At 37.9% G+C, this 14,518-nt stretch overlaps 1 protein-coding gene across 6 annotated transcripts in view; it reads right to left on the reverse strand.

Annotated features, from left to right (window-relative positions):
* Positions 1 to 14,518, reverse strand: part of SCML2 (Scm polycomb group protein like 2) — a 101,262-nt gene that overhangs the window by 77,231 nt on the left and 9,513 nt on the right. For all 6 annotated transcript variants that reach the window (XM_040468227.1, XM_040468230.1, XM_040468225.1 and 3 more), the window contains exon 2: positions 2,960 to 3,005. In XM_040468227.1, the coding sequence (XP_040324161.1) occupies positions 2,960 to 2,990 (31 nt within the window). In that variant the 5' untranslated portion in view covers positions 2,991 to 3,005. The remainder of the gene's footprint in view (positions 1 to 2,959; positions 3,006 to 14,518) is intronic.

Genomic DNA, 14,518 nt, shown 5'->3' on the forward strand with positions numbered 1-14,518 from the left:
AGAATTAACATGCCCTAGAAATAAACTGCATGCTTTTGAGAATTTTAAAAACTGATAGGGGCACCTGGGTGGCTCAGTCGGTTGAGCACCCAAATCTTGATTTTGGCCCAGATCATGATCCCAGGGTCTTGGAATCAAGCCCTGCCATCAGGCTCTGTGCTGAGTGTGGAGTCTGCTTAAGATATTTCTCTCTCTCCCCCTCTGCCCCTCTCCCTGTTCACACTCGCTCTCACACTCTCTCAAATTTTTTTTTAACATAAGAGGGAAGCTGGAATACAATGTAATTAGGCAGAGATTTTTCTCTGGGCCAAGTTGAGGAGCTCCAATAGCACTGAACCTTGTGACTTACAAAGACATTATTCTGTCCACATATATTTATCTCTTTTCTAAATTAACCATAATGCTGTTATTATGCTGAAAAGATTAACCAGAATTCCATTATAACACCAAATAAGCAGTCAGTGTTCATATTTCCCCAACTTTCTTATTTTAAGTGTGTCTCTATGAATCAGGACCCAAATAAGGTCCGTATATAGCAAGGGATGATAAGTGTTTTCAGTCTCTCTTGATACTTATAGGCTCCCTCCTCCTCCTTTTTCTTTTCCTTCCTCTGGGAATTTTTTTTGCTGATGATACCAGTTTAGTTTTCCAGTCTGGATTATGCTGACTAGCTCCTATGGTACTGGGTTCTTCTGGTCCTTATATTTTCTCTAAATTCGTATTAGTGTTTTGATCCAGAAAGCATAATCAGATTTAGGTTTGGTTTTTCTTTTTTTATATATATATTTATTTTTTGAGAGAGAGCAAGAGAGACAGAATGTGAATGGGGGAAGGGCAGAGAGAGATGGAGACACAGAATCTGAAGCAGGCTCCAGGCTCTGAGCTGTCAGCACAGAGCCCAACGTGGGGCTCGAACCCACAAACTGTGAGATCATGACCAGAGCCAAAGTCAGACGCTCAACCAACTGGGCCACCCAGGCACCTAGGTTTGGCTTTTCTGAGGTGAGAAGATGACTTCACAGGAGGTATTGTGAACTTCTCACAGGAGGCTCCTAATATCTAGTTCTCTCTCTTTTTGTGATATAAGCAGCCATGGATGGCTATTGCCTAGATCCATTAGTTCATTAACAGCTGCAAAATGGAAATATTCTAATTTTTTTAATGTTTATTTATTTTTGAGAGAGGGGGAGGGGCAGAGAGAGAGGGAGACACAGAATGTGAAGCAGGCTCCAGGCTCTGACCTGTTAGCACAGAGCCTGACACGGGGCTTGAACCCATGAGCCATGAGATCATGACCTGAGCTGAAGTCTGCTGCTTAACCGACTGAGCCACCCAGGTGCCCTGGAGGTATTCTAATTTTACCCTCCTGTCTTAAAGAATTTTTTTTAAATATTTATTTATTTTTGAGAGAGAGAGAGAGAGAGAGAGAGAGAGAGAGAGAGTAAGAAGGGGAGGGGCAAAGATAGGGAGACACAGGATCTGAAGCAGGTTCCAGGCTCTGAGCTGTCACCTTAGAGCCCGACACAGGGCTCGAACTCACAAACTGTGAGATCATGACCCGAGCCAAAGTCAGATGCTCAACTGACTGAGGCACCCAGGTGCCTCTATCATCCTGTCTTAATTAGCCAGAAAACTTGGAAAGAAAGAAACCTACCCTTTTCAATCATTCAATTACCCTGAGGTACAGATCATATAAGAAAGTAACAAGCAATACTTTATTCTTTTCCTTTATTTTCTAGTTTTCAAAATAATGAATTGGATCCCTAGCATTCTCCACAGATAACCATTAAGTTTTATTTTGTTGTATCATTATGAACTCATGAATTTAACCATACTTAATGTGTTGTTGCCAATTCATGGCTGTTTTACCCTTATTGATGACCAAATTGTCAAATGACAAACTTCTCAAAGAAAGATCTATGAATGATACCAGGTATACAATTTAAGGTAACAGATCTACTTTCTGGTTATGACTCAGTGACTCTTATTTAAGACATGTGAACATTTCAGATGGATACCTAAGTTGCTATTTTTTTTTAATGTTTATTTATTTTGAGAGAGAGCACACACACGAGTTGGGGGAGGGAGAGGAAGAGAGAAAATCCCAAGCATGTTCCATCCTCAGCCCTGAGACTGACATGAGGTTCGATCCCATGACCATGAGATCTTGGCCTGAGCTGAAACCAAAAGTCGGACCCTCAACGGACTGAGCCACCCAGGTGCCCCTACAGAAAGATTTTCTAATAGGAAAGAAAGTGAAACTGTAAAGATATGGTTCCTGCTCTAGAGAAGCTGAGAATCTACTCACAGAGACCAAAGTAAACTTGACAAAATTGGGAACAGCAGAAAACAACATTCAGCATTCAGCGAGAGAAAAACTCCTAAGAGACACAGGACTTGAACTGGGTCTTTTTTTTTTTAATGTTTATTTATTATTTTTGAGAGAGAGAAAGAGAGAGAGAGAGAGAGAGAGAGCAGGGGAGGGTCAGAGAGAGAATCCCAGGGAGGCTCCACAATCCATGCATTAGTGGACCCATGCAATTCAAACCCGTGTTGTTCAAGGGTCAACTGTACAATTCAAAAGAGAGTGAAAATGAGTGTGGCATATTCATGGGACAGTAAGCAGACCTCTCACTAAAGCAAGACAGGATGAAGCATTTTTTAACCATTTATAATTAGAGTTAGGAGATTTTGATTCTGATTTTGTCACAGATTGTTGTAGAACCTGTTGACTTAAACTCCCTGAGTGTCCATTTTTTCACTTATAAAACTAGGAAGGAAAGACAAAATTACCTTTACTAGCTATTTGGTTCCAAAACGTCAATTCTAAGCACCTAACATCTCTTGCGACTTTATTTCTAAAAGGGTTTTTTTTTTTTTTCAGAAGTTCAGTCTACTAGAAGATATTCATTCCAAATGAATACTAAAAATACGATCATCTTTGGAAAGTAAATCTTACCTTCATTCTCTGTTTGCCCCCTGATATCCATTTCCGGTATTCTTTCCTACAAGGAGAAAGACCAATTAAAGCCTCCTTTCAGCACATTTCTGAAGAATAGGATTATAAGAAATCAGTTATAGAGTTAAATCATTCTAATCTTTCCTTTGCATAAAAATAAGCTCTGGCACAAAAACAGACACTCAGATCAATGGAACAGAATAGAGAACCCAGAAATGGACCCAAAAACGTATGCCCAACAAATCTTTGACAAAGCAGGAAAGAATATCCAGTAGAATAAAGATAGTCTCTTAAGCAAGTGGTGCTGGGAAAACTGGACAGCGACATGCAGAAGAATGAACCTGGACCACTTTTTTACACCATACACAAAAATAAACTCAAAATGGATGAAAGACCTAAATGTAAGACAGGAAGCCATCAAAATCGAGGAGAAAGCAGGCAAAAACCTCTTTGACTTTGGCCACAGCAACTTCTACCTCAACACATCTCTGGAAGCAAGGCAAACAAAAGCAAAAATGAACTACTAGGACCTCATCAAAATAAAAAGCTTCTGCACAGCAAAGGAAACAATCAGCAAAACCAAAAGGCAACCGATGGAATGGGAGAAGATATTTGCAAACGACATATCAGATAAAGGGTTAGTATCCAAAATTCTATAAAGAACTTCTCAAACTCAACACCCAAAAAAACCAAATAATCCAGTGAAGCAATGGGCAAAAAGACAGAATATGGACACTTCTCCAAAGAATACATCCAGATGGCCAACTGACACATGAAAAAATGCTCAACATCACTCATCAGGGAAATACAAATCAAAACCACAATGAGAACCACCTCACACCTGTCAGAATGGCTAACATTAACAACTCAGGCAACAGCAGATGTTGGCGAGAATGCAGAGAAAGAGGATCTCTTTTGCGCTGCTGATGGGAATGTAAACTGGTGCGGCCACTCTGGAAAACAGTATGGAGGTTCCTCAAAATATTAAAAATAGAACTACCCTAAGACCCAGCAATTGCACTACTAGGTATTTATCCAAGGGATACAGGTATGCTGTTTCGAAGGGGCACATGCACCCCCATGTGCATAGCAGCACTATCAACAATAGCCAAAATATGGAAAGAACCCAAATGTCCATCGATGGATGAATGGATAAAGAAAATGTGGTATATATATTCAACGGAGTATTACTCGGCAATCAAAAAGAATGAAATCCTGCCATTTGCAACTACATGGATGGAACTAAAGGGCATCATGCTAAGTGAAATGAGTCAGAGAAAGACAAAAATCATATGACTTCACACATATGAGGACTTTAAGATACAAAACAGATGAACATAAGGGAAGGGAAGCAAAAATCATAAAAACAGGGAAGGGGACAAAACATAACAGACTCTTAAATATGGAAAACAGAGGGTTACTGGAGGGGGTGTGGGAGGAGGGATGGGCTAAACAGGTAAGGGGCATTAAGGAATCTACTACTGAGATCATTGTTGCACTATATGCTAACTAACTTGGATGTAAATTTAAAAAATAAATTAAAAAAATAAGCTCAGTAGATGAGTAGCTTGCAGACGCTGGGGAAATAGGGACTAGGGAACAACTACTAGTGGGTATGGGTAAGGGGTTTCTTTTGTGGGGTGATAATAATATTCTGGAATTAAATAGTCGTGACAGTTGCACAACCTTGTGAATACACTAAAAACCACTGAATTGTAAACTTTAAAAGGGTGAATTTTAGGAGCACCTGGGTTGCTCAGTCGGTTAAGCATCTGGCTCTTGATTTCGGCTCAGGTCATGATCTCACAGTTCTGGGCTGACAAGCACAGAGCCTGCTTGGGATTCTCTCTCTCCCTCTTTCTCTGCCCCTCCCTGCTCACCCACTCTCTCGCTCTCTCTCAAAAATAAACATTAAAAAAATAATAAAAGGGTGAATTTTATGGTTAAATTAATTAAAAAGAGCAGATGGTAAACTGGTAGAGTTGGGATTCAGCCTGAGGCCTATCCAAAAACCCTCTTAAGCCCATATTTTGGAGTGGTGGAAGTATCACGCCTGTGTTGGTAAAACTTGTAAGAACTGCAAGAGTCAAGTCTTCTAACAAGACAATTACTTGCTCAAAGACATATGTATTGTGAGCCGCTAATTCATTCACTAATTCAAACTTTTCCCACATGTCCTCAATATGCCAGGCACTCTACAACAAAGATAAATAAAACACTGTCCTTGCCCTCCAACAATTCCATCCAGTCAGAAACAGGCATATGAACAAAACACAGTATGAGTGCTATAAAATATGTACACAAAAATATTGAACATGGCAAAAGGATATCCATCTCCCATTACTCTGTGTGCCTGTGGTCAGAACATGATTATGTGTATAATGGAAGGTAATTTGTTATTTAAGGAAGTCTATGGAGAACACATTCATTAAGCCACCCAGAACGCCTTTTGCACCTCTCACTCAACAGACTTAAACTCAAGCATCATCTCTTCAAAACTTGCTCCTTCTGACATTTTTCTCTTACCAACACACTACTCTTCCAGGTACTTGGACTTAAAACCCCAGGTATGACTGAATGTGTGAGGTTCTCTTCTTTCACTCACACATTCAGTCAGTAGTCAACATGTGTGCTCTCATTTCTCTTTCCCCTCACACTGATTTACACCCTCGTTAGCTCCTGCCTAGTTAATACCAGAGCCACCTAAACTCCTCTTGCCACAAGGGTCTTTCCCTACCCCAATCTACCCAATACATGACAGGTATGAACTAAGCTGCTTTCTGCCCAAATCACCTTCCTGCTTCAATAATTTCACCATACTGAATTGAACAAAAAAGTCTTCTGCAGGTCTATTTAAGCTAACTCACAATTTCAAAGTCACCTGACATCTATCACCTACAGCTATCCTATGGCCTGGCTCAAAACTCATCATGCTATTCTATCTGCATAGGATACCTTTTCTTCTTCTGCTCCTGCTGCTGCTTCTTGAAATCCTACCCATCCTTTAAGACCAAACATAAATCCCACCTCTTTCTTATTCCTTTCTATATTACCACCATCTGTTTCCAGGTGTGATATAGTCATTTATTTAAAATTATTTTTTTAATTTTATTTTTAATTTTTTTTAATTTACATCCAAATTAGTTAGCATATAGTGCAACAATGATTTCAGGAGTAGATTCCTTAATGCCCCTTACCCATTTAGCCCATCCCCCCCACAACCCCTCCAGTAACCCTCTGTTTGTTCTCCCTATCTATGAGTCTCTTCTGCTGTGTCCCCCTCCCTGTTTTTATATTGTTTTTGTTTCCCTTCCCTTATGTTCATCTGTTTTGTCTCTTAAAGTCCTCATATAAGTAAGTCATATGATTTTTGTCTTTCTTTGACTAATTTCACTTGGCATAACACCCTCCAGTTCCATCCACATAGTTGCAAATGGAAAGATTTCATTCTTTTTGATTTCCAAGTAATACTCCATTGTGTATATATACCACATTTTCCCAAATGTCCATTTGGGCTCTTTCCATGCTTTGGCTATTGTTGATAGTGCTTCTATAAACATGGGGGTGAAAGTGTCCCTTCAAAACAGCACACCTGTATCCCGTTGATAAATGCCTAGTAGTGCAATTGCTGGGTCTTAGGGTAGTTCTATTTTTAGTTTTTTGAGGAACCTCCATACTGTTTTCCAGAGTGGCTGCACCAGCTTGCATTCCCATATTTAAAAATTATTTACAGAATTCCTATGTGTTTGGCACTATGTGGACAGAATATACAGTCTACTACAAAAGAGCTTAGAAATCCAGTGAGAGACTATTAATAATTATTGAACAAAGAATAAAATACAAACTCTACTAACAGAGGTAAGGGGCACCTAGGTGGCTAAGTGGGTTAAGCATCCAACTTCAAGTCAGGTCATGATCTCACGGTTCATGGGTTCAAGTCCCACATCAGGCTCTGTGCTGATAGCTCAGAGCCTGGAGTCTGCTTGAGATTTTGTGTCCCCCTCTCTCCCTGCTCCCTCTCCACTCACACACACGTGTGCGCTCTCTCGCTCCAAAATAAACATTAAAAATTTTTTTAAAAAAGAGAGAGGCAAAAGTGGTGCTCTGTGAGAAGACAGAAAGCACAATTAACTGGGAACATATAAGAAGCACCTTCAAAGAAGTGGCACTTGACCTGGCCCTTTGAAGATGAGTATTTCAATGAGCAGAGAAGACAGAGAGGAATTTCAGGCTGAAGACACAAAATGAGCGAACACTAAAGAGGCTTCTGCTGGGGCATCTGGGTGGCTCAGTCACTAAAACGCTTCAGTGTCCAACTTCAGCTCAGGTCATGATCTCACGGTTCATGAGTTCAAGCTCCACATCAGACTCTCTTGCTGTCAGCGTGGAGCCCACTATCTCCCTCTCTCTGTGCCTCCCTGGCTTGCACGCGCGCGCACACACACACACACACACACACACACACTCTCTCTCTCTCTCCCTCTCAAAAATAAACAGTAAAAAATGTTTTAAAAAAAAAAGAAGAAAAACTGAGTGATGGGTCACACATAGAAGGTATAGCCAGGTTCCAATGTTCTTCTCTCAAATCTCTAAACCATAACTGAATTCTTTTTTTTAATTTTTTTTATATAATTTGTTATCAAATTAGCTATCATACAGTGTATACAGTGTGCTCTTGGCTTTGGGAGAACCATAACTGAATTCTTAATCTCAACTGGTATCAATTGCTCCCATTAGTTGAGTAAGTAATCTTGTAATTCTAGAAGACGAAGATGTGTGTACAGAGATGATTAAAAGTAAATCCTTGAAGACCTAAATAAATAAATCCATGTACCATGTACACAAGTTGGAAGATTTCTTGAATAGGCATAAAAATACACTAACCATAAAAGAAAATATTGATAAACTAGATTTAATAATTTATCTAAAGGCAATATTTAATCAAGATGGAGTGGCATTAGGGGCACCTGGGTGGCTCAGTCGTTTAAGTGATTTCAGCTCAGGTCATGATCTCACAATCTGTGAACTCAAGCCCCACATTGGGCTCTGTGCTGACAGCTCGGAGCCTGGAACCTGCTTTGGATTCTGTGTCTCCCTCTCTCTCTGTCCCTCCTCCATTCACACTCTGTTTCTCTCTCTCAAAAATAAAATAAACATTAAAAAAATCTTTTTAAATATGGAGTGGTACTGGCATAAGGATTGACATACAGACCAATGGAACAGAATAAAGCCTTAAAAGATGCACATATATATAGTGAACAGATTTTCAACACAAGTACCAAGGTAATTCAATGGAGAAAGGGTAGTTTTTGTTTTCTAACAAATGGTACTAGAACATTTCCATATACCAAAAAATGGGAAAAAAAAACCACTTATCTCACAAGTTAACGCACAAAAACTACCTTGAAACAGATCATAAATCTAAACATAAAGCCTACAACTATAAAATTTCTAGAAGAAAACAGAGACCTTATGACTCTAAGTTTTGCCATAATTTCTTTTACAAAAAAGCACAACACAAAAAATTGAAAAACTGAACTTTATCAAAACTAACAACTGCTCTACAAATGATACTGCTAAGAAAAGGATAAGCCATAGAATGGGAGAAAATACTTGCAAAATACTATCCGATAAAAGATCTACCTCCAGAATACATAAAGAGCTTTCACAACTCAATTTTAAAAAGGCAAACAGCCCAATAAAAACATAATTGGTAAAAGATTTGGACAATCATTTCACTAAAGAAGATACACAAATGGCCAAGAAGCATGTGAAAAGATACTCAACATTATTAGTATTCAAGGAAGCATAAATTAAAACCACAATGAAATACCACGACACAAATGGCTAAAATTAAAATAGCTGACAATACCAAATGTTGGTAAGGATGTGGAACAACTAGAACTCTGATACATTGCTGGTGGGAAAATAAAATAAGTATTTCTATAAAAACAGAACTTTCTTAGAATTAAATGCAAAGCAAATATTCCTAATTTCAAAATCAATGCTTTGGAATCCAAACCACTTATTTTAAAGGTAGAACCACAGACCAAGGAATAAAATACTCAACTTATCCCCAGATAAAGATAGGAAGAATTCCAGATCCCTCTGGTTTGAGATTAGCCATATTAGATAAAATCAGCTCTTTCAGAGTTTGGAAACTTTTCCTTTTCAATTATCATAGTCACTCACTCAGCACCAGTGAGCAGACATATCTTCTTGTGAAGCCCAAAGCCTTCAGTACACAAAAAGAACTCAAACAGTTTAGAAAATGAGTCAGTGACTCATTAAGCTTTCCCTTTCAGTAATCATGGTGTTAAAATGCACTGAGTTGTTTGAAGACACCATCCAGACTCTTAACTATAGAGAATCTGATGGTTACCAGAGGGGGGGTGGGTGGGGGTAATGAGTAAAACACGCGATGGGGATTAAGGAATGCACTTGTCCTGATGAGCACTGGGTGATGTATGGAATTGCTGAATCACGATGCTGTATACCTAAAACTAATGTAACACTTCATGTTAACTATATTGGAATTAGAATAAAATAAAATGTGAGCTTGGGTACACTGTAGTAATTTAAGGATTCTTTCAGGGTCACAATAAAATCAAAATCATTTGCCCTAAACATTGTTCTTTCACTATAGACAGGCTTTACTGTTTTCCCTCTTAAGCCATATAGCTTCCATATTTCACTACACCAATAATTTCACTGTTAAATGAAATAATTTTCCCTTTAAGAGAATATGCCCCTGTTTCTGTCTTTATTTCCTTTATATATATATATTCCAGAGCACCTAGAATAGTGCTAAGCACAAGGTAGATTCAAACTGAATACTTGAGTGAATATTTACCAATCTTTAATAAAATATTTATTTTCAAATATTCCGAAATTCATACATTTTGTTGGAGACTTGTTTTCCCTCCTCATTCTCCGCAATATGCCTACAAGGTTTATATTTGGCATATGCAAATGCATAAATTCTCATTTAATCTAGGCACTAGATACAAAATCAAGTGAATGCTTGAGCTTACTTTTGAGCAAATAAAAACTTCTGTGTTAGAAAGTATTACTGGAGGGGCACCTGGATGGCTCAGTCAGTAAAGCATCTGGCTCTTGGTTTCAGCTCAGGTCATGATCTCATGGTTCACAGGTTCGAGCCCTGAGTTGGGCTCTACACTAATAGCAAGGAGCCTGCTTGGGATTCTCTCTCTCTTCCGCCCTCTCTGCCCTTTACCTGGACTCTCTCTCACAAAATAAATAAAAAATAAACTTTAAAAAGTTAAGAAAGAAAGAAAAGAAAAGAAAAGAAAAGAAAAGAAAAGAAAAGAGAAAAGAAAAGAAAAGAAAAGAAAAGAAAAGAAAGGAAAAGAAAAGAAAAGAGAGAAGAAAAAGAAAAAGAAAAAGAAAAAGAAAAAGAAAAAGAATTATTGGGGCACCTGGATGGCTCAGCTGGTTAAGGGTCTGACTCTTGATTTTGGCTCATGGTTCATGGGTTCTGCACTAAAAGTGCAGAGCCTGCTTGGGATTCTCTCTCTGCCCCTCCCTCACTCAGGTGCATGCTCTCTCTCAAAAATAAATAAACTTAGAAAAAAATTACTAACTACTTAAACTATCTTAAACTCCCAACTTCCATGCACTATACAGCGAAATATTACAGCCTCCTCCTTGTTACAAAAATGCCCAAACCTTAAAGAGAAAAAAATTAAATTCCCTAATGGGAGAATGGATATTTCCATAACAAAGAAACAAAGCAAATACACAAACTGCTTCTTTAATGGCTCTCAAACTACAATCCACTTAAACCAATCAAAAGAATAACCTTCTTTTAATCACTTGAACACATGACTTTACAGACAAGTGGGCATAATCCCATGTGTCAGGAGTTTATGCCCATACGAATAAATAAAGCAAGGCCTCTGCTCTCTGGACGCTCCCCAGCAGGGCTCTCAGGCTGTGTTTTCACCCAACATTTAACAGATATCAAAGCAAATTTTGTATAATACAAGTTGTTTACCTGCTCATCTCTTCTCACATATTAAGTGGTTGAGAATACAGGCCACACGTTACTCTTCCTTATACCTCCCCCACGGCTAGCACAAAACCTTGCACTTAAAAAAGTCCTTAAACATTCAATGATAGTGACTAAAATTACACTATAAATGTATAAATAGACTTGTATAGGATTACATGAGTAAAAGATTATTTAAGCATGAAGAGAAACAGGACATTTAATAGGTTATTAATAAGGCTTACCCAGGAGGGCAAAGATGCTAGTGTGTGCTGAGGGGAAAGGGAGTGTATTTTATAAATATACCCTGCATGATATAACCCTATTTGTATAAAATTGTATGTAAGTTTGCATAAAGTAACACAAAAATATTTTGGTGATCTTCCTTTCTTACATTAGAGTGGTAAGATTTTAGGTGACCTTAATTTTGTTATATTTTTATGCATTATTTGTATGCTCTACAATGGGATGTATGAAATAATAATTAAGTCATTTTCATTGTGGAGGGGGGGAATATATCCTGATAGTTTTTTTTTAATAATCCCTTAATGCTGTTATATTAAGCTCTGTTTATGCAATGCTGGCCTATGGCATATGCTTAACAAATTATATATTCTTTTTTTTTAATTATTTTTTTGAGAGACAGAGACAGAGAACGAGCAGGGGAGGAACAGAAAGAGAGGAAGACACAGAATCTGAAGCAGGCTCCAAGTTCCAACCTGTCAGCACAGAGCCCGACGAGGGGCTTGAACTCACGAACCACGAGACCATGACCTGAGCCAAAGTCAGATGCTTAACCGACTGAGCCACCCAGGCCCCCAACAAATTATATATTCTTAAACAATTTATGCTGCCATGATTAGTGGTAGCCATATCAATTACACAGAAATAATATTTTAAGTGGTCAAAGCCATTACAAGTTACTTCACCTCCCTCACTCCTGGTTTTCCCATGTGTAAATTAAAGCGAATACCACTTACACTTCTTAGTATAGTCATGAAAATTAAAATGAGATAGTGTAGGTGGAGCACCGAGCATAGTATCTGAAACAAATGGAAGCTCAAAGGCTGATTTCTACCCCACTCCATCTGTCCTAATTAAAACTCCCTGAGAGCAGTGAGTTTCGGCATTAACACTCAACATTAATTATGTTATAAAATGACACTGTGTTCCTACTTTGATTCCTGAGCATTACTTAATTATTCTCTTCCAAAGTACAGACCATAAAGGTGTTCTATAAACAGAAACACTAAGTTTAAATCACTCTTAAATTAAGCAGTAATAAGTAAATAAATATACATATGCTTTTTATAATGCCCAGGCATATAATTACCAAAGAAAGCAGTTGCCATCTACTAACCGGCATTATTAGAATACATACATTCTAGCTAAAGCCAAAAGATACTGGATGTCACCCAGTGTTGGTTGACTTTGAGGCCTGATTATTCATGAATTTCCTTTAGGGGTTGATGAGTACTGAAAATAGCTTTTGGCCCTTTGTGAACCAAAACAGCCTTTGTGGACTTCTAGAAACTGGAATCGTTTTTGGGGTTTGTTTGTTTGTTTTTTTCACACACACATCACCCCCCCCCCCCCCCAAAATTAAAAGTAGAAGGAAAAAAAATCATCTATAATCCCCTCATCAAACAATATGTGTGCCATTAACCATCTGTTAACAGGTATATATCCTTTCAATGAAAAATCATATATGTAAATCCATATATAATACACATTTGAACCACTTTTAAATATACACTTTCCAAATTCCATATATCAATAATCCTCAAAATTCTGCCCATAATTCATAAAGCCAACACTTTTAGTTAAAATAAAAACTGGACAATAATAAATGCCTTTTAAAAGTTCGTGCCTTAAGAAAAGACTCCATTATTCTCAAGATTAACACTCAAAACAGGAGAAAAATTAGTGCTTATTTTGTAATCTAAAAAGTGAAAAAACACCATGGAAGATGAAAATATATTTACTAGGACATTGGGTTAATTTTTAAATTTATATTTATCAAACATTTTTTAAGAATGTTTGATCACCAAAACTTTTCACCATTTCTATATAATTGTTATATCCTATACCATGCTTTTAAAAAGGATTAGCAGCTGGGGCGCCTGGGTGGCGCAGTCGGTTAAGCGTACGACTTCAGCCAGGTCACGATCTCACGGTCCTGAGTTCGAGCCCCGCGTCGGGCTCTGGGCTGATGGCTCAGAGCCTGGAGCCTGTTTCCGATTCTGTGTCTCCCCCTCTCTCTGCCCCTCCCCCGTTCATGCTCTGTCTCTCTCTGTCCCAAAAATAAATAAACGTTGAAAAAAAATAATAAAAAAAATAAAAAGGATTAGCAGCTGCAAGATAAAAACATAAAAGGGTGGAGCATTCATTATTAAAAAGAGCAAATAAAAATGTACTAGTTGGAAAAAAAATGAGTACCCAACCTGAATGATTAATTTCTCTCTGGTCTATATAAAGTTTCACTACAAGATAAAAATACATACAAATTCAATAGGATAAACATCTTCCTAGGACTGAGTAATCAGGAGGAATATGTACAGATCCTAATGTAAAGGAATACTGGTTAATTTAATAGAAACTATCTTTGACTATAATTTAAGAAAACATAAAAGTTCTATTGTCCCTCTTAAAATGCCCCAGCATTACACTGTAATTCACTCATGTCTTTCTTCACAATACAAAAGCAGAGATTATAGAAAGAAGTCTAAAGAATAGACCATGATCTATTGGTAAATACTGGACAACATCAACTCATAGATGAATCCCCAGTGCCTCAAATAAAGAGGTTGTGCAGCTAAGAACATACCTATATGACTTACATACCAGATATGCAGAAAGCACAGCTGCTGTCTTTCTGGAAAAAATTAAGAGCCTAACATTCTTTTAGAAATAAAGACGCATCTCACACAGTCGTCATCTATAGAGGAAACAACAGAAAAGCTTAATTTTGCTCTCAATATACTTTGAAGTGCTTCAGCACTTTTAAGAAGGACTCAAATAAGACTCCTGAAGTCGCTCTCCATGTTATACGAGAGAGAAAATTTGGACAAGGAAAAAAATTAAAAGCTTTGTTTTTGCCAGCTTATAGAGAAGTTGCTTCACTGAATGCATATAAGGAACAACTTCACTGCATTAAGTCTTTTTTCGAATGTAAACCATCCAAAAAAAGGTATTAGGTCAGCACTATTTTATAAGTGTCTGACATTTGACGTTTCTTTTACTTAAATACCAGTTACACTAAACCTAGCTGCTGTATCTAGCAGACTTTGAACAAGCACCAGGATCTTTTACAAAACCATTTGTTTTGAAGACTGTATCTTCTTGCAGAATTCGGAGCTGATAAGAGATCAACAAATGCTTTGAAAAATCCTGCACTGTCTTCAGCCATTTTCTCAATACGATTTAACAATGTAAACAATGATTAATAGTGGAATTATTAAACCTACAATTCCCATTGCTCTGAACTGATTCTGAAGAAAAGTCTACTGGGGGGGGGGGGGGGGGGGGGGGGGGGGGGGGGGGGGGGG

Source organism: Herpailurus yagouaroundi, unplaced genomic scaffold, assembly GCF_014898765.1.
Source record: "Herpailurus yagouaroundi ecotype Mexico unplaced genomic scaffold, PumYag 67690, whole genome shotgun sequence".
NCBI classification, from domain to species: domain Eukaryota; kingdom Metazoa; phylum Chordata; class Mammalia; order Carnivora; family Felidae; genus Herpailurus; species Herpailurus yagouaroundi.